Below are 20884 nucleotides of genomic sequence, written 5' to 3' on the forward strand. Positions count from 1 at the left end.
CCCACACCTCTTGCAGAGAAAGATCCTCATATTGTAAACTCAAACAAGAACAAAAGAAGCATAACCAACATTGCTTCTGTTTTTGTAATAGTTAAGAAAACGTAATGCGAGACAATAAACAGAATATATTTTCCCATTTAGTTTTATTCCTTTTTTTTTTCGTCTTGCAATTTAAAATTTATCATTTTCAAACCAATTGCATACATTTTGGAAAAAAAGTCACAAATTATCAAAGTTTTTGAATAAATTTATCTATGGTGACACTACTAGGTTAAAAAACATTAGGTGTCTGAGAGACTGAGGAGACTGTTTTTCACTTGATTCAAATTTTGTTTCCAGGTGTTTAGAGTGTCATACAATTGCTGCCACTGCTGCTTTCCGAAAGTCCGATGTGTGCTGTGACTAGAGAAGTAAAACAAAATTGGAAGATGATTACTAGATGTCATGCTCTCCTAATAATTCCTTTATAGCATCACTTTATTCTCACGAGTGAATAGGAACATTTTTATTTTCTCTACAGAAAGGGCTGCTCTTTACAGTTAGATAATTCTGTAGCCTTCCCAAATATTTAAAGCAACAACAGTCATTAGTATTCTTGTCACTATTAGGTCATTAAATGAAATGTGCTGGAAAATAGGACTCTTTCATTAAATAAGCTAATCACATTCAGTGTGAGCTTTAATAAAATTATGATAAATAGCAACTATTTAACTACCAGCAACTGATAGGAACAATACCTTGCTTCTAGTTAAAATATTCTACAAATGTAAGTGAAATAATTAGAACACACTAAGTTGCTGTGAAGAATTAAGTCTTACCTGACAACGACTTTCCTCTGTGTCTGATCGATTTTGCAGTACACCATCTTTGTCTTCACAGCTGGAAAAAAGCAAGGCTTTGTTGAGCACTATTTTCAAGAGTTCAAAGGTATTAAACTGCATTAAAACTGTTCCAAATTACATCAATACAAACATCAAAGCGCAGCAGTTCACTTAATGTTGTTTTGCTGTTGGTTTTAACAGTCTAGTAGGCAGAAAAGTGAAATGATGTAACAAGATGAAGGTCATGCATGAATCTTGTTGTGTAGTGCCACGCTATTAAAACAATATCCTGTACAGTTTTTATGAACTTCTCTCTCCTACAAAAACATCCTCTTCTCAAGACAGCAAACAAAAGCAGATGACAAATTAAACCTGCAAATGATTTATTAGTTCTATAACGAATTACATGAAATACGGTTCCCACCACTGAAAAGACAAACACTGTTTCAAAGACGACAGCTGGCCATGTCTTTAAGCATGAAATTTTGCAACTATATCGTGTAACAAACACTGAAATTAAAACTGAATATTTTTCTGAATATTTAACATTAGTTTAGAAGCCTACAAAAGGTATTTTTTATTAGCATTGCTTGAAGTGTGGTGCTACAGTTCTTACCATCAATAACAAATGCTTCTACATCATCGGCTCCGATCTGTAGTTCCTGTTGCATTGTGTCAAATGATATTTCTTTATTCTCTACAGCCATTCCCATGAAAGTAAGTAGCCTCATTTTTGCCATATTGTGTTCATGCAACAAGCCTGTGTGAAAGCGTTGATAGTTTATGAATTATAATTCAATAATACATTACTTTGCTTTAAATGTTATTTTTACTATATGTGCTTCCAATAATTTAAAATTTATTTCACATCAAGAAAGTATTCCACCCGTCCTTATCAACATTTTTGGAGATAAAACATTTAATTCCTGCATCTTCCTTGTGTTTAGCTAAAATACATAGTTTAGTTGTGAATTCAGCAAGACTCAGGTGTTGTCAGTAAAAGGTAATAAATACCTACAAAAGTGAAGCACAGAGATTTGTTTTGAAACAGTGAAAACATCACCCGAACCGAACTGTAGGTGGTGCGGGGTACAAGTGAACTTTTAAGTTGCATCCCCTGGAAGAACAGCAACACAACAGCAAAGGGAAAACACTCAACTGGTAGCATCAAAAACCTTTGTATGGCCTCACCGCTCGTGCTCATGCAGTTGCTTGAAAATAAACCTCTCTCAGTATCGGTTTAGCAACGTAACATTTTTCTACCAGAAGAATGTGTTTTGGCACTGAATTAAGTGTTTCTACCACAGGAAAAAAGCCTCGAGTGCCACATGTGCTTACAGCATTGAGTGTGGCAAAAACATCCTTGTCAAGAACAGAGGAACAGATATTAAAAGCTGGGTTAGATCTTTTCCGTGATTGTTTGAATGGCAGCAAGAGGAACTGAGCCAAGGGCTTACATCAAAATCAGAGACCATTTTCCTGCAAAAATAAAGGCTGGGGCTACAAAGTTCTGACATCCAGATGAACCGAGGCATTTCTTATTCCAAATTCTGTGAGGTACCAACTGAGATTCAGTGGAAGCTTCTATAAAATCAGTGTCAGCATCTTGTTTTGGAATGACATTATAAACATTCTCATTGCTTCAGTAAATATTTAAGTTTGGGATTTATAACATCCATACGCTAATAGGAAAGCACATTAGTGCAGGACATCATGTTGTGTTAATTAGCTATAATTATGATGCAGGTTCCCTATTTGGCACCGATTCAACAAAAATGTGATCACCATAATTCATACGAACGAGGAGCACCAGCAACAACACCTAACTGGGTTTAATGGAACTCTACAAGCATCAAAAAATCAATTAGCACACATTAACCCTAATTAACAAATGCAAATGAGATGCTGATTAACTTTCCGAAAAAGACTGCTGATAATACCAGATTAAATGTGGACATGTTAGGGCGATTCAGTTGACACAGATAATGCTACTGCTGGCCTAAGTTGTCAGCATTAATAACACAACAAATTGTAACAAACTGATGCCACCTGTAGGAGCTTTTCCTTTTCCCTGCACAGCTTTCTGAGACTGGCTTTAATTGGTCCCCATTCGGGAAAGGGGAGAACTAGAGCTTGTGCTGTCACTGAAATCCTACTATTAATATTCTTTATTTTAAAGCCCAATGCCTTGGCAAGTTATTAAAATGAAAAAAATAAAATCTTTAAAGCAGAGTTAAAAATCTGTTCATTTTGGGGAATAGATCATAGGTGTTGTCAAGAACTTTTGAATGCCTCATCTAACGTATTGTTTTCTATACCAAACTGCCCTTGTTTTTCAAAGGTGTGGCTGATGCACTCAGACCAAGTTCCCAGCATCCTGCTCTGCGCTGCCGCAGAATCTCCACCTTATCCATGGCTCAAAGACATTCCGAGTTTTCCGACTGCACCATAAAACAGGTGAGAAAACAGGATAACTGGAAGTAAGGCTGCCTTTCAAACCAGCTACGCAGATGTTTAAGGATTTTACTAGGATTACATGACTCCTGTCACTCGCTGCATATTCAGAGGTAAATGCAGATACAGGGAGGCAAAACAAAATAAAGCATAGCTATTGTATATTATACAAGTAATACTATGTATATGTGTAACTCGTCTTGCACAAATTTATTCAAATGTTAGCATAAAAGCATTTTCAGCAAATACTTCCGTGGACTAAAAATAATTACAATACAAAAGCCACATTCCCCTAAGAAAGAACAGCATAAGATGTCTACACAACTAACGTTTTAATATATATGACGAAAGTCAGGCTTATCTTATATACACGTTTACAAACTACGAAAAACTTGCTGCTAATTTTATCCACGAAAAATCACATTGATGCTTCCATCATTTTAATACCCAAAGTACCAGCGTTGTAAAGCTCTGAGGGTAATTATTCTCAGAATTACACCACACTCCATTAAACAAAATAATGCATGTGGTAAAAGGCTGCACTAAACTCTGTTTGAGCAAAACTACGCCTTTCCTCAAATGCATTCAGCCAGTGTTCAAGTGTCATTTCAAAATCAAAGTTATAAAAAAATAAATAAATCTGGTTTTTATGGAAACATTTATTCATTACCAATATGTCAAAACCTTAATGCAGTAATAAAAAAACCTGCATCATTGAGCAATTTCTGCATTGTCGCTGACCCCTGTCCTAAAAAGCTGGAATATAAAAACCGTAATTTTAATGCATGCAATAGCTTATGAACCAGTGCTCCTTTGAAACAGTCAATTACACATCAACGGGGGAGTGTCAAAGTGTTAATTACTACTCCTTTTTTCCACAGTGTGTAAATAAAGAGGGTGCTGACATTAACATTCCATCACATTGCTTCATGTGATGAAACAAATTAACTGGGATGGACTGTGGCTTGCTGGGGCTAATGCATCAGCACACGCAGACACACACACGCACACACTATTTGTATGTTTTATCTTACTGTTCAGGAAAAATATTCGGTGTTATAAAGTTATTAATCATAAAAAAATTGTAAGAGACTCATACAAGCAGCCGGCTTACTCAGTAAGTTGTGATCTCTGGCCTAGCCTAGAGTATCAAAGCATTAAAACTCCCATCCCAAAAGGTTTAAGAGAAAAGAAGTGGGGAAAAACAGTTCTCTTCCAAATGCATAACACAGCTTGTCCGAGTAGAACAACCAGCAGTTGGATGGGCCATTTACGGTCTAGTAGAGATCACTCTACAAACTCTAATCCGTTCTTAACTCCTGTTACATTTCCTTGGCTTCAATATATGGGTTCAAGCTGGAGCACGTTGCGGCTTCCATACCTCAAGCCACGTAACTAGTCAGAAATGGAATGATCTGAAAACTTACCAAGGGAGTCAATGAAGTCTTTGTTGTTCTGATAAAACTTGACATAGGATGCTAGTTTAGCACTTACAAAAATTGTCAAAAGCTAGAAGATGGAAAACAAATATAAGAACAGTTTAAATATTGTATGTTTCCCTCCCTGCAGACTGCACAGAGATATGTATAAAAACTATTGGTACTGCATAGAAAAATAAACCATTAAGGGCTAAAATTCTGTTTTCTGTCGATAGCTGAGGGCGATCTGTGCTGAGCTCACTTCCTTTTCTCAGACTTGAAAGGCAGTTTTGCAACAGGACTCATGTGAGGGCAGGATTTGTAACTCTGACTTCTGAAAGTTCTGAAGGGAAACATTTCATATGTAACATTTTAATTTTTTAATTCTAGAAGCATTAAAACAAATAGTACATTGCAGCTCAATATCACTGACATAGCCTAATGAATTTCAAAAGACACTAATAAAAGAAGGCACTCTAGAGATATCAAACTATCTTGCTAAAAACAAAGTTACTTACATCATGAATAAGTTCTCCTTCCAAAAATTTGACTGGTTTTAAGGCAAGAAGATGATCAAAGAGAAAGGTGTTTGGATCCTTCAATGCTCGTACAATACATCTAATCAGAAAAGAGGAATGCTTATTTTTACAGCAATACATGTTTTTATTACTAAGTCAAACTCAATTTGTTGTTCCTTGCTTTCTAGGAAACACCCAAGGGTTTTCAACTATTCTTAGCTGTAAGACATGTCATGTTCCAATTTTAACCTTCATTTTACAGATGAAAAAACAGGGGAAAGAAAGCATTAAGTGATTTGCCAGGTGGCAAGACTACAGATCACCCTACTGTTCCCATCCATGCATTTATTTCCAGCCCCACCTTCCTTCCTAGAGGTATTTTTACTGTCCTCCTAAAATTTTATAGAATTAAGTTGTTCGGGAAGATTAACTATGAACAGGTGACACAAAGCAGAGAAAACCCCAATACCAAGTGCTGCAAGGCCTATGATTTAGCAGTTGCAGCTCCAGACAGTAAACAGAGCACAAGCATTTCAAGAGCTCTCGATGAAAGCGTTTGCTCAGTGGCACGTGAGAGGACTCAGTGTCACTCTTGCTCCACCAGCCTGGAACCACAACCCAAGAGAACCTCAGGTCTGCGCAGCCGCAGCAACGTGACCAACCCCAGCAGACACGTTCTGTCAGATGTAAAAGGTCCCCAGTTGCTGTTGGGCACTCACTGGAGTTTTCACTTATGTACAGACACTTTAATTGGCAAAATGAGTCATCCTGATTTTCCTCCCTCCTCAAGTATAAACAACTCCCTTGAGAACTATTGGCTGTACACACCTGGCAGAACCACACGACTTATTCAAAATCTAATTCCTAAGAAGAATCATGATGGATAGAATGTCAAAATACAAGCTTTTACTCATTTTGGGCAGTGGGGAAAAGACACTGTTAAGAATCAATTTACTCCCAGCTTGTCCAACAAGTAAGTTTATCTCTGTGCAGTTCACATCCTTAAGACTTGCTCACGTAAAGGAGAGCAAGAATTTCCTTTCAACAGAAAGTGCTATTTGAAAAGAACACTCAAAGTTAGAGAATCGAGCAATCAGTAAGTAAAAAACCTGACATAAAGGATGCCAATTCCAATTTTGATTGCACAGTTGATGTAAACAGTGTCGTTACCTGCAGCTGATCTCTCTGCCAGCAGTGACCAGAGACACACACCTGTGCACCTGCACGGTGGAGTAAACCTGACTCTGCCTAAACCAACCAAACCTACTGCTGGCTGCACACAAAATCTCTCCATCAAGTCAGCCACGCTACAGAAAACAGGCTGTGGCGGGGCCCTCGCTGCCAGGTCATTCCGTAAGCTTCAGAATAAGGTGATCAATGCAATTTAAAAACTGAGAAAAAGCTACTTTTAAGGAGTCAGTATTACCTGTGAGCATCAACTCTAGCCTGGGAAGCATTGTCCTCTGTGTAACTTCCCAGGAGTTCCACCATGACTTTTGCTGCTGTGTCACTATAGAAGAAAAACAAAGTTATCTCAGGGTTACTGAAAAAAATAGTTCAAACAAGGCGTTCAAATATTTAAATAATTCCATTATGATGCTATAGGTCAAATTAAATTACACTTGAAAAAGATGTAGAAGATCCATTTTAATTCTAGTGGAGAGAACAAATCAACTAGATGTATTCTTTCAATTCTTGTTGTACAAAATGTTTATCTTCACCCTTCATTTCATTCTCTTAAATTGATAAATTACCTGCTGGCTATGGAAAAAGCTTTCTGAGCTAGGACCAGCTTTATATGGTTCACTAGAATGCTCCTCTTATGCACATCTGGATTTAATCACTGCACAATAAGTAGCGCTGCAAAGTTTATTTCAAATGTAAAATGGCATATCTTAAAGGATATTTATGGTCAGGAAAATGACTGTATAAAAGCTGCCTTTTCTTCTTTCACAGATTCTCTCTTCCGAGTGAGAGCTGCTCATTTTACTGATGACATTAGGCAGCCAGCAATTAGATTGGTTTAGGCTGCTGTGAAGTGCAAGCAGCTTCCAACACTGCTGTAACAGCCAGCCTTCAGAAAAACTATTCATTCTCAGAAGAATGAGTAATCCTACAGCCTTGTCTACCCACATTGTTTTGTAAACAGCTCATCAATGTGACTGCAAACCAGCCCCAAGACCTTTACTGTGTCATTTTAATAGATGTTGATTTATTTTCACGTAAGAGCTCTTACCACTGGAGAGGCCAACAACTGCTGATGCTTTTTACAAAATTTTCAGAAAAAAATATACACATTGAATATGCTGTGGGTATACACACGAAAAGTTATTTCCTATTTCTCACAGAATTCTTGCTAATTATTAAAACAGAAGGCTGTGACAGTTCTATACAGGGAGCAGATTTTGCTGAGAAAGCGGTTGGCTACTACTCTCCAGAATACAGTGAGTTATAGCGTAACATTAAGCTCTTCCTTCCAAGTCGCCCATTTCCAGATACAACAGATTTCCACGTGTGGTCTAATAGGCCTATGAAATTTTCCTTAAAAGAAAAAAAGCTGTGCAAGACTGAAGTTTCAATCAACTTTAATTACTTAACGGTGTAAATTGCACATGGGTGGAAAAAACACCACAATATTCCCAGTACGTACTGTGCTGTGATCCAGGTTTAAGCCATACAGCAGCACAGGTCAGAATGTTTTTTATGGGACGATGGCACTATCTTTATATGGGTAAATCTCACAGTCCTGTTATTTGACAACTTCTCTATAGGGTGAGGTTTTGTGCTCCTAGAGAATTTACCAGATCTCACTAATGTGCAATACGAATATTAAGATATCATGGGAAACAAGCAATATCATATATAATCTGGATGTACATGGAGCAAAGACTGTGCCCAAGGCAGGGGAATTTTCTACAGGTCCCAGCCATTATTCCAGAACCATGTGGAGGGATGTAAACTTGAATGAAATTTAAGACTTCAGCATTAAAGAGGTCAGTTTATGTTTTGTCCTGGCAACGGATACTGATGTGCAGAAGAACTCATAGCTTTGCATCAGTGAAATAAAATTAGACAGCTTTATATAGGAGAGAACTATTTGCACATAAATCAGACGATGATTTCTGAACTGGTGAAATCTTGTCAACACGATGTTCTAGCGAAGACAAAGAACCAGTTTAATGCAAGACGGATACTATATACACATTCAGCCCAAGAGGCTCCACTCCTGCACTATTCAACCTAGCAATACAAGATTCCTTATTTCATATAAGATTTCAGTAGTTGTTCTTATACACTTCAGAACTGTATTACAGACTTCTGGAACTTCTCCTCTCCTCCACCTTCCATTAGGAGCAAAAATTGAAAACTATGCATTTAACTAATTTCAAATAGTATTTACAATCCCCCACATATATATATATTTTAATGGGGAGGGAGTGGAATCTTTCACTTGTATTCCTATGAAACATTAGAATGCTACAAGACAATTACTCTAAAACTTTCTGTGCTAAATTCTTTGTCAGTCTCAGCAAATACGGCAGGCCTTTTAATCTTATTCATTCTATTCAGCATCAGATTACTACCATAAATTAGGATGTGTGAAGCAGGAATACAGATCACTATTTTAACAAAGCTCATTCCTAAATGTGTATCTAACCCAAGATGCAAATGTGAGCATTTTTTCTAGCAAGACAGCTTGCACAAGTATTTTTGGCTCCGCGTGCCACTCTAGATGCACAACTTGACAAAAAGCCAGTGAGAACTGAAGAGTTATGGTAGATAAAAGGAAGAAAAAAGAAAATACAGAGTATTCAGAGACTTAGTAAGATGTTGGAATCAAGTCCCTCTACATTACGTGATTAAAAGGCACTAAAATTAAGTGAAACAATTCTTTTTGGAGGTGCCTGACACGCTGAGCTTTTTGCCATAGGTATGAATAAGCAGACCTGCTGGACCTGTTTGAATGTGAACGCTGGCAGAGCCCGGCTGGGAGCTGCAGCCAGCTGGCGCCTGGCAGGGCCATGCAGAATTTGGTTCTGGCTGCCTGAGAGCCTGTAAAACTGGACAAGAAAACAGGTTGTGTTACCTTGCAGTTTTGTACCAACACAGCTAGGGAAACGCTGAAGACTAAAGCAGCTGAGACACAAAATTCTATTGCAGAACCTTTATGGCAAGGAGAAAGTATGGCAGCAGAGAAAGTAACTGATCTCTTGCAAAGTTCAGCTACCGAGTACAGATCTCAGAACCAAACCACACCAGCCACTTGTTTTCCACCACTGATTTTTCTTCTGTTGATCAATGGAAAGATAAAAATCCCTCTTTGAAGAGATCAAGGTGATTTTGATCATCAGAAAGAAGAAACTTCAACCAGAAAGTGACTGGAAAAGATGTGATAAAACAAGCTTTCACTTTGCAGTGCAGGAAATGCAACACCACACAAATATCTGCATGAGCTGCTTTGCATGAGCTACCAATCTGTTCACTACCATCTCATCCACTGGGGAAAAGTCCATTAGCTACGGAAAACCAGCTCTTCTGCCACGCTGAACGAAGTTAAAACATATAACCAAAAACAACTGTTTTCAACAATGTGTTCTTTTCCCTTTATAAATCAACACGGCAACTGAGGTATGATTTTTATTACTTATTTTTCAGTTCCCACTTATCTTCCCATACGGCCAGAGGGAGCAACATTCCTGAGTGCTGAAGCTGGAATGCTGCCGTGAGTTTCCCATACTATTGCAAATACTGCCCACTGATCCAGGAGAGTGAGCCAGGTCAAAGGTGCTCGGGTCACTTCTTGTTTTCTTTTCTGGAGAGAAGTGTAAGTGCTCTGAAAAATTGCTCCATTCAGTGCAAAGCTTGCTGCAGCACATGGTAAGGACACTGAGTGCAGGACAATGTATTATGGGGTCTATGGAAGTTTTAATGCCCAATTTAAAAATATCACCTCTTATTAGTAAACAAAAACTATTTGGTAGCAAGGCTACTGGTAGCACTACGAACAAAAATTACAAGTTTAACCCACAGGTTCATAACAAGAATAGCTAAAAATAGTCAACTATTAAGTATCAGAATTAAATTAGTTAAAACCTCTCAATAAATCAATAGGATAAGAAGTGTTTAAAAGAGTAGGAGCATTACAGAGTATCAGTGTAGTATTTGTGAAACAAAGTAAGCACTGAACCACGTTTAAGATCTTAATGATTAACATTTCTGAAAGTATTTTGACCATCTGAAATCCACGATACGGTACCACCAATGCAAAAGCATTTTAGCGTTAGGAACAGGAATGGGAATTCCCAATAACACCGTAGTTCACAGTGTAACTACTCCACAAGGATTAATCATCCCTAAATTGAGGTTAGTTAAAAATGATCCTGCTATGCTGACACAGCATTTCCAGGCTACAATTTCACCAGGCCAGAATAAGCAAACTCTCCTGTCAAAGAAACTCTCCTCCTCCTATGACAGCTCCACACTCGCCTTTTTTAACCCCTGGCAAGGTCACCTCCCCAGCCCCATCCACCGCACAGCTGCACAAACGGCTACACCAGCACAAACACACACGAACTGGGAACGGGAGGGGACAGGACAGGAAGAGGGGGGACAGAACAGAACCGCTTCCTTGTGCAGCACTACAAGGTTTTGCAAACGTAGAAAATGCAAGTGCAGTTCTGCTGCCCCTGCAAGTCAGCAGTGTAGAGGTCCTGATGCTAAAAAAACCTTTGAAAACTAACTCAGAAAACAGAGTGAAAGGGAATGGTGGGGGTTAACAACACACCCCCCACACCCACATCCCAAACCACAACAAGGATGGTTTAGATAGGCTGAAATTGCTGCTGAATGAGATGCTGAAACTACTGCCCGTCTCTATCACCCCGGCCAATGCCGCCAATACACCGTATCGCATCTGTAAGACAAACTGCTGACAGCTCTCAGTTAAGACTTACATTAATTTACAGGCAAAACACACACGGGATTACTTTACATGCCAGAAGACACTGGTCTGCCAAGTTTGTTAGATCAAAGATGCTTCTTATGATCCAGGATAATAAGTTAAAATGGCCAACCAGATATTCTGTGGACATTAATTTCCATGACTGGTGGAAAGCTCTGTCCTAAAGGTAATGTTTACATAAAGAGACTGATTTTGTTAACTATGATTGATAAGCCTCCCAACATCATTAAGTAAGAGATAGCACTACCATGCACTAAAATGTCAGAAGTGCAATTAAATAATAAATTTGGCATAATGCTACAATGCTCAAAGATTAATATTTATAGAATTGAATAGTTTTATTTTGGTAGTCTGTGGTTTGCGGCTAATTCACTACTAACTTTAATGTTCTTGGAAACACTGGTTTAATGTAAGAGTTCTTAAAAACATAAAAAGAAAAAAAACAGGTATATTCAAATTGAATTATCAGGACAGATTAATTTTAGAAGTGCTATGAGAAAGACTTTCCCTACAGATCACTTACAATACTTCAATTTAAAATACAGGTCTATGGTATCTATTAGTTGTCTTTTATACCTTTTTTTGCAGTCTACTAGGACATCATAGAGCAGTCTCAGAAGAGTGTGCTTCTTCTCTGTGCCGAGATTCCAGTCAGAAATCCATTTTCGGACCTAGGCAGAATACAAGCGAAAAAGAAGCATTGGGGAAAAGACTAAAATAAAACTGAAAATATTTCTCATCATCTCTCCTTTGTGGCCTCTGACTCTCAGGCTTCCCATGCAGAACCTGGAAATTTTCCTGTGAGAAGCCAAAAGTCTGTGCTCTCCATGTTACTCCCTAAATAAGGATGAGTGCTTCTAATAACAGTGATTCCAGAGCAAGGGACAAGAACTTGATGCCTCACTCCTGATCAAAGCTTCTTGTTTCCATTGCTATCGCATCCAGCATCAGAAACAGAAAATAAACAGCAATTTGATTTAGATTCTGTAGACCTTTAAAAGACAAGAAATCCTGTATTCTGCGTATCTTATTTCACTAGTTTCTGGAAATGTGTAACAGAGACGGTCTGTATCAACTCTGACTAATATTTAGTGAGATGCAACGTGGTTAATAGAAGGGCTGTAACTCGAAGCACCACATTAATTACCTGATCTAGTTCAGTTGGAATGTACTGGATGGCACCACACGATGAGGCCACTTTGAGAAGGCTGCAGTACACCGTGTACCTCACAGGAGTGTTCTTGTCCATCCCATGGAAGAGATTGCTCAGCCTAAACCACAAACAACAGGAAAACTAAGTTAAATTGGTTTCAAAAGACATTACTGGAGCACACACAGATGTTTCTATTAAGCTGTGTGCTAGTACATGCAAAGCACCTGGTGGCACCTTGTCAGTGACGAATTGTAGCAGCTTCCAGTTTTGTAACTGTTCTCAGCAAAGAAGCTGATATTAATTTTAATTTTGTAACGCTCAAGCAAAGAAAACATATTGGTACTTCTGTTTCATGATAGGGAAAAAGAAGGTAAAAAAGAGTGCTTCCTGCAACAGAGAGACATATCTTGAGAGACACTCCCCACTTTGATTTAAAGACAGACAAGACATTCCTGCCTCTTGAGAGGAAGGATTATTTGCAAGGTACCATCGTCTTGCTTTTCTCTGTCCAATACTTACAGCTGCAATCTAAGAGACGGGCGCTCTCCTTCCCGAAATTTTACCAACTTCTCACACAGGCTTTCAATCAGCGCTTCCTGTTTGTCAGGCTCCAGGATAAGAAGCAAAGAGACAACGCTGTTCATCACGCTCTCAACATCTGCACAAAACAAAACATGCAGCTGTTTCAAACTGCAAGCAGCAATCATCGGTAGCTATTTAGTGCTGGAAAGTTACTTCTGCTATGAAGGATTATTTTGCATCGGCAAGAACTGTAAAAGAGAGAAAAGGCCAAGAAAACCAATCTGGATATTCATCAGAATGTACCAGAGATGTGGCTCATGTGGTTTTTTACAAATATATCTCATGTAAAGCAAGAACTACCCCTCCAAGGTCAACACAGAATTTGGTATTTGATATCACCGTTGGTCCAAATTCTCTGTTCACGCGTGAGGAACTTCAGGTTTTGACGTTAAAAAAAAACCAACCAACCAAAACAGTGGCTTCCTCCAGCACATCCAGAAAACTGCCCCACAGTTCTGAAGTGAGAATACTAAGACCTCACATGCAGGAAAACATTTCAGCAGGAGCACAAGGGACACCCAGACCACAGGGACAATGCCCACAAGAACAAGGTATACTCAAAAGCCTCCCCAGCTCCCGTTCCAAGCGTGGTGTTCCATCCTTTCCAAACAGACAGGTTTTGTGTTTGCACAGTCTGCCCAAATATCCGTTAAGCAAAGCAAAAAAAATTCTTTATATATGGAAAATATTATCTATTCCCCAAAATTAAAGCTGACCATGAAACAGCATAGCAATAACCTTCTCTAGTACTTCACACTTGTTTGCCTACAATAAAAGGCAACATGAAAAATAAATATAAATACTCCTTAGATGAACCATGCATTCTTTCAAGCAACATGTACTGGTTATATTAGCAATTGATTTTTTTACATGTGGAAGTTCTAAATGGAATTTCTGTATTGGTACAGAGTACAGCAGGCACAGAAAGATCATTTAAAGCTACTGCAGCATTATCAGTGTCATTAAAACACACTAATGCACTTTCTAGGGATGTACAACCTTAACACGAAACAAGATACTGGCTACTGAAACTCCTAGTCTTTCCAAAAAATAATAATCAATGTTTAGGTCTTAAAACTTCTACTTACAACTTCTACTTATGTCTAGTCCAAATTTTTGTTGTTACTTGAAGTTTTCACGATCTGCAGCATCACAGCCATCAGCTGACAGCAAGACTTGTTTTTATCATGCTTCTTTTTTCACAGAGAAAATCTATTTTATATACAACTCGCTACACCCTCATAACAAGCACAGTCCAGCTCAATTTCCGACTTCTTCAAAGGGCGCTGGATGTTTGGAGAAGGGAGGGGTTGAGTACATGCACATTTTATACGGCAATGATGGAAATAAGCACTTTCAGTTTTATAAAGATGCACGTGTTAACATGCAAGTCACGCAACACACCTCTAAATTCTGTCAACTGCTACTAATTGAAAGCACGGATGGTGATACGTTTAGCAAAACCAACATGACTTAAAGATGCAAACCTTTGTCATCCTCTTTCAGACACACATCGCAAACTTCGATAATCTGTGCCAAGTCCACATGAAGTCCACCTTCGGCGTTTTCTTCAGAGATCTCTGCTCCTTTGGATTTCAGGTAGGCTCGAAGTTCTACAGCCTTAATTTAAAAAAAAAAAGACAATAGACACAAAACAATTGTTATGTGAACAGTAAAGCCAAAGTAATTTCATTTCTTACAGATTTTTGTTCTGCAACCACCCCTCTGCCCCCACTGCTCACTCAGGCTTCTTCTCACATCTCCTCACCACCCTGTTTCCTACAACGCTCCCTCTCCTCCCCGTTTACATACAACCCAAATACCAACGCAGCATAAGATGCTGCTGCACATGCTGCAGCTGGTTTGCCAGTAACTGAGTAGATCACACACCTGTGGAGCCTTCTCACAGTATGAACGTGTCACTTAGAACTTGTCAGAGGACAGCTGGCCTAGTGAGTTTTTGTGACAAAGATGCTTTCTTATGAATTCTTACTATCTTTTACACTCTTTGAAAGCTTCATGCAAAACAATAAAACCACTTAGTTGCTTCTTCACCAGAAGTGAAAAAGGGTGTAAAGAAAACTGCTTCAGAGAAAGCAGAACCTACAGTCTTCATGCAAGGTAAAGACAGTTCCTAACAAACTGCTATAACCCACCTCACCTTGGCAATATTTGAAAATACACTGAGAAAGTACCTTTCCCCCAGTGACAGGCCCGAGTTTTAACTTCAGAGTCCCCAGTTTCAGCAGCAGAGCCGCAGCCCTTCAGAAACAACCCAGTGAGGCCACACAGCTCCTGGCACAGGGAGCTCTGACCAGGACACCGCTGTGACACCAGGTGTCATTTACATCAAGTTCCATGTCAAATCACGATGGTACCATAAGACAAAGTTAAATGCTCCAGGCCCCTTTGCTGCATTGAAGCTGTTTCAGACAATTTGATGGGGATTTACCAGACATTACAGCAAACAGAGACTGGGCTGAAGGGTTTCCTGCCTGTGGATTTCCAGCTATGTATATATACATACCACTTAAAGGACACTGGAAAAAACAAACACTAAAATTCAAGGGCAAAACAAAGTTGTAGCTCAAAGACAAACTTCACCGTTCCCACGCCTGGAATACTGCGAATCCTGCAAAACCAAGATGTGTAACTAATACTCCAGCCCGTGTCTGAACTCGTTTTCCTCTCCTAAAAAATGGTGCTGTTGAGAGTAACGCAAAGTGCAAGGCAGGTGGAGACTTCTGAAGAGGGAACTGCAGAGACAGACTCATCTCATGAGGAAAGGCTGAGGGAGCTGGGGCTCTTGAGCTTGGAGGAGACTGAGGGGCGACCTCATTAATGTTTATAAATATATAAAGGGTGAGTGTGATGAGGATGGAGCCAGGCTCTTCTCAGTGACAACCAATGGTAAGACAAGGCGTAATCGGTTCAAACTGGAACACAAAAGGTTCCACTTAAATTTGAGAAGAAACTTCTTCTCAGTGAGGGTGACAGACACTGGAACAGGCTGCCCAGGGGGGTTGTGGAGTCTCCTCTGGACACATTCAAACCCGCCTGGACACCTTCCTGTGTAACCTCATCTGGGTGTTCCTGCTCCGGCAGGGGGATTGCACTGGATGAGCTTTCGAGGTCCCTTCCAATCCCTGACATTCTGTGATTCTGTGATCTTTCAGTTCACAGTTTCTTTGATCTGCCCGCTCGGTCTCTCTAGGAACAGCTCAACAAGTTCACGGAGCTACACGGGCCCGGCAGCCCCGGCCTGACAGACACCGGGACAGACACCGGGACAGACACCGGGACAGACACTGGGACAGACAGAGGCCCCCGCCCCGTCAGACCGCCGCCCCCCCCGGCCGCCGCAACCCGGCCCGGGATGGACTCCCGAGGGCCGGGGCCCAGACCCCTCCCTCTGCCGCCGCCACCCGCCCGCCCCGCTCCCCGCCGACCTGGTCCTCCTCCGTGATGTCGATGAACGCCGGGACGCTCATGGCGGGGGAAGCAGCCGCGGCCGCACCGAGCACGCCGCCCGCACCGGAAAGGCAGAGCGACTTCCGGTGCCGCGCGCCGCCCGCTTCCGCTTCCCCGCCGTGGGGCGGTTCTGCGCTGGGCGGGAGCGGGGGCGGCCGCCGTGACAGGAGCCGTGAGAGGGGCTTCTGCCCGCCCGGCTACGGCCCCTCCGGAGGGCGCAGACCCCTCAGCCCCTGCCGGACCCGCTGTGGCCGCGGTCTCCGCGCGGTTCCCTCGGGCCTGGCCGGCCGAGCGCTGCTGAGGGCACAGGGGCCCCCGCCCGGGCCCGGATTCCACCTCACGATCGCTTCGCCAGGCGTTCCCAGGGCTGTTGGTGTCCGGAACGCCAGAACTGTTCTTTGGGGAAATATTTTTTTGTCTTTCTGTCTAAAAGAAGTACTCACTCCCCCTTAAAAGTGTATGTTCTTACGTTATTTCTGGAAGAGTTTAGATAATACACTTTAATTTACGTATACTGGAAGTGCAACGTGGTCAGAGAAAAAACAAAAGCTCCCAACCAAATCGTAGGACCATAGAATCGTTTTGGTTGGAAGAGTCCAGCGCAGAGCCACGAAGATGATGAAGGGGCGGAGCATCTCCCGTGTGAGGAAAGGCTGAGGGAGCTGGTGTGTGTAAACTTCTTCATACTGGTCACCTGCGGAATAGTAATTAAACAAAAGGCCATTTTTAAAAGAAATGTACAATGTCAGACCTCATTACAGACTCAAATTGCAATTTAGTTTAACTTTACCATGCTTCACATTTAGTTTAATATAATTTGTAATACAGCTGTGTACCATTAGAGAATAAGGCTACACCCTTATGAGGAAAGGCTGAGGGAGCTGGGGCTCTTTAGCTTGGAGGAGACTGAGGGGTGACCTCATTAATGTTTACAGATATATAAAGGGTGAGTGTCAGGAGGATGGAGCCAGGCTCTTCTTGGTGACAACCAATGATAAGACAAGGGGTAATGCGTTCAAACTGCAACACAAGGGGTTCCACTTAAATTTGAGAAGAAACTTCTTCTCAGTGAGGGTGACAGACACTGGAACAGGCTGCCCAGGGGGGTTGTGGAGTCTCCTACTCTGCAGACATTCAAAACCCGCCTGGACACCTTCCTGTGTAACCTCATCTGGGTGTTCCTGCTCCGGCGGGGGGATTGGACTGGATGAGCTTTCGAGGTCCCTTCCAATCCCTGACATTCTGTGATTCTGTGACCCTCAAGATCACTGAGTCAAACCATAACCCAGCTCTGGACTAGAGGATGCCACAGCAGACAGTCGCTGTGCTTAAAAAACAGCAGATGCTGGTTTTATTGTCCTGGAAATTCCCTATGAAATGTTTTCATTCCTCAGTAAAACAAATCTTGATGACTTCAGCTTCACTGGCTGGGGAGTGGGAGTTCCGTCCCTTCTGCAAAAGCTGAAAAAACTTAATTCCGCTATGGAATTACTGGTCAATTTACAGGAATCAAAGTCACAATCCAAGGCTTGGGGGAATATTGTGAGCTTGCAGGACAGCCTTTGCATCCCCTGGCTCTGCACTCTGAGTTTCACACATTTGTCCCACAACTAACACACATAGAGTGATTCTGTCCATAACCTGTTTTTGTTTTGGATCACCAAACATTTTGGGAAACGTTCCTAATATTGGTTTCATATAAAATATGTAGAAGATACTGAGAGCTCTAGCTGTTTCAACCTTTTACCAATAAAGGTTAAATTAATTACTAGTCACCTCACCTTATTATCATTATACCCACCATAGTTTGCAGAGATAAAAGTGTCTTTAAAAAACTTACCTAAACTTCCTAAGTTAGCAAGGCTGCTGTACAAAAACCTCCTTTTTTCTTATTCCTTTTTTTTTTAATCTACAAACCTGACCAAATAATGACTAGACTTAGTTATTGAGTCTAATAACCAGAGCAGGAGTAGCACCTGCTGCTGAGTTTCCACAGCACTGGGCACAATGAACCTGATAAAAGTCCACGCTGTCTTTAAAATTCATGACTCAAATTAGTTTTTATAATATAAATGCTTGTATTTCTTTTGAATAATTATTCGACTCTTAATTTTTCTATCATCCAAATCCTGGCTACTTAATTTATTCTAGTATTTTTGAAATCGTATCTCTGCATTAACTGTTTAATTCTCTTTACTAAAAGTGTTTTTAAAGAGAATATTTTAATACCATCTGATAGTTTTACAAGTATTTTGTATTTCATAGGTCAACATTCTGAAAATTACAGATAGATATAGAGATAGGTATCTCCTTTGTGTGCCTGATCTGGAGTAGGATCTCATTTTTTAACCATTTTCAAAGTGCAGATGAGTTTCATCCGGTCCTGCTTAATGCAGTCCTGTAAGAATAAAGGTAACTTGGCATCCAGCACACTGGGGGAATAGAGATACATTGTACATTTGATTTGCACAGATCTTTAGGAGACATTTCAGGTGCTGAAATACATGCCTAGTGCCAGTTTGTGTTCTGGGGTATTGTGCATGGCTACGGGCTGCCATGACTCTCCTATAGATCCCATACTATGCCTGAGATCCCTATGCAGATGTCTCCAGTACCCCAGGGTGTATAAATGGGCCAAGTCACGCAGGGAATTGACTCTGAACCTCAGTGTCTATTTTTCTTTTGAGATAGTGCACCCAGATAGAGGTTTGTCATGTATTATTCTGAATATACAAAACTAAAATAACCATTGATCACGCTGGGTAGACAGGACATGACTTTAAAGAGCTCTGCCGAAATATCCACATATGGTATGTTGCATGATACTTTATTTGTCCCCGAAGAATTAGGATGATAGATGATAGCTGGGATTTGAACTTGTGCATCAGGAAGTCCACTTTGAATATAAAGGGGTCAGTATGTGCTTTGTGAAACTACCACTGGAAAGAGGATGTAGAGGAAGAGCGGGTTTTGGTTTTACTGGAATAATGACATCTCTGTGGAAAGGAGACAATTGTTTATAGTCCTGCCTGCCATTTGTGAAGCCAGTTGAGAAACAGGGCGCGGATGGGGCTAAAGCTCTGCCTGGGGAGCCTGAGTCAGGCGGTGCCCTGGGGCAGGGAGGGAGCAGGAGCACAAGGGAGCTCACGCTAATTGCAGAACTGGCTGATGCGTGTGTGTACCTATATATATATATATATATATATATATACGTGGAGAAAGAAACATCCACTGAAGGCTTGGCTGCTGAAGGGAAAAGATGAACTTTGGCTGGCACACCCTGTAAACTGTTTTGTTTTGTTTCTGTAGGCAAACCAGAGAGAGAGATGGAGTCTAAAGAAGTGATACTCTGTCCTGCATGCTTTGAACACAGAACTGAAGAAAACAAAGACCTTCAGGTGACACATCTTTAAAAGCTGCTTTTATGGAGGCAAAATCTCTTTGAAATCAAGAGACAGCTTTTGAAAATAAAGGGTTTAGGGCTGACTCTGGAAACTGATCCTCTTTTGTTAAAAGCGTTGATGAAACAGATCTTCTTCAATACAGAAAAGAAGTACAGACTCTATGATGGCATTTTGTTTCCTCTGCAGAATTTGTCTTTCTCCTGTTGCTTTTGATTTGGTTTGTGGTTTTTGGTTGGTTGGTTGGTTGGTTTGTTTTTTTGTTTGTGTTTGTTTTGGTTTGGTTTACAGTTCTATATCTGTAGTGATAAGGTGAAAGCTGAGTTTTCCCCCTGGAAAACTGGGTCAGGATAACTGCCTTCTGTGAAAACTGGCCAGTGACATGATTGTCATAATTGTAGACCCCGTTCCTTCCTGTGATATGATGCAGTACGTCTTGTGCTGAGTGCCCTCTGGAGGTCTCTGGCACACAGTGACCTGGACAAATCCTGGGTAGTGTGACTGTACCTGAGCTGTTCGCCAGCCCTTCCTTTAAAGATTTTTCCTCTCTTTTTTTTCTCCTTCGGGAGAGATGTTCTAACCAGCCTAGAATGGAAAAACGCAAGTCAGCTTTTACTTTAAGTCAGAATTGAGGACAATGTGTTACTCAGAAAGGGTAAATAATTCAGAACTTCTTCCAAAATCCCCATCAGGCAAAGTAAGTCTGTTTCATATTCAGGAGCTCTCATTAGTTTTATCAGTGTCTAGAAATGTGCTTCCTACTTATGTTTCTGGTTTTTCCCTAGTTCTGGCTGGGACTAAAGAGAAAGTGCTAAAATGCCCTTTGAGCCCCTTCTTGCCAGACTTACCAGAGATCTCAGGGGGAAAACCGTTGTCCTTATTCTTCCAGCCTCTGTAGTCAGAGGAACTCTAGATAACTTCAGTAACTATAGTTACTGAAGTTTTCTTATAAAATATATATTTTCTGCATTTGCACGCTTATTTCAATTCCCCCAACTGTACTGGTTTTAAAAAAAACATACCTGCAGTTATCCTGACCAGTGTGCTATCTTCATTCAAAGTATATATTAAATATTCAGAGTTTAAGAATTCAATATTGCATTA

The 20884-nt window shown here is 40.6% G+C and overlaps 2 protein-coding genes across 2 annotated transcripts in view; both read right to left on the bottom strand.

Moving 5' to 3' along the window:
* Window positions 1–20884, bottom strand: part of TCP11L1 (t-complex 11 like 1) — a 252619-nt gene that overhangs the window by 183721 nt on the left and 48014 nt on the right. The gene's annotated exons all lie outside the window — the stretch shown is intronic.
* Window positions 127–16495, bottom strand: EIF3M (eukaryotic translation initiation factor 3 subunit M). The gene is made up of 11 exons (XM_082059032.1): window positions 16358–16495; window positions 14396–14528; window positions 12846–12984; window positions 12321–12444; window positions 11750–11844; window positions 6638–6721; window positions 5212–5311; window positions 4703–4784; window positions 1438–1581; window positions 819–879; window positions 127–402 (listed from the first exon to the last, which is right to left on the bottom strand). Exons 1-11 carry the CDS (start codon window positions 16397–16399, stop codon window positions 282–284), a joined length of 1125 nt encoding a protein of 374 aa, XP_081915158.1. The 5' UTR covers window positions 16400–16495; the 3' UTR covers window positions 127–281.

Source organism: Streptopelia decaocto (assembly GCF_964273445.1).
Source record: "Streptopelia decaocto genome assembly, chromosome: 7".
Classification (NCBI taxonomy): domain Eukaryota; kingdom Metazoa; phylum Chordata; class Aves; order Columbiformes; family Columbidae; genus Streptopelia; species Streptopelia decaocto.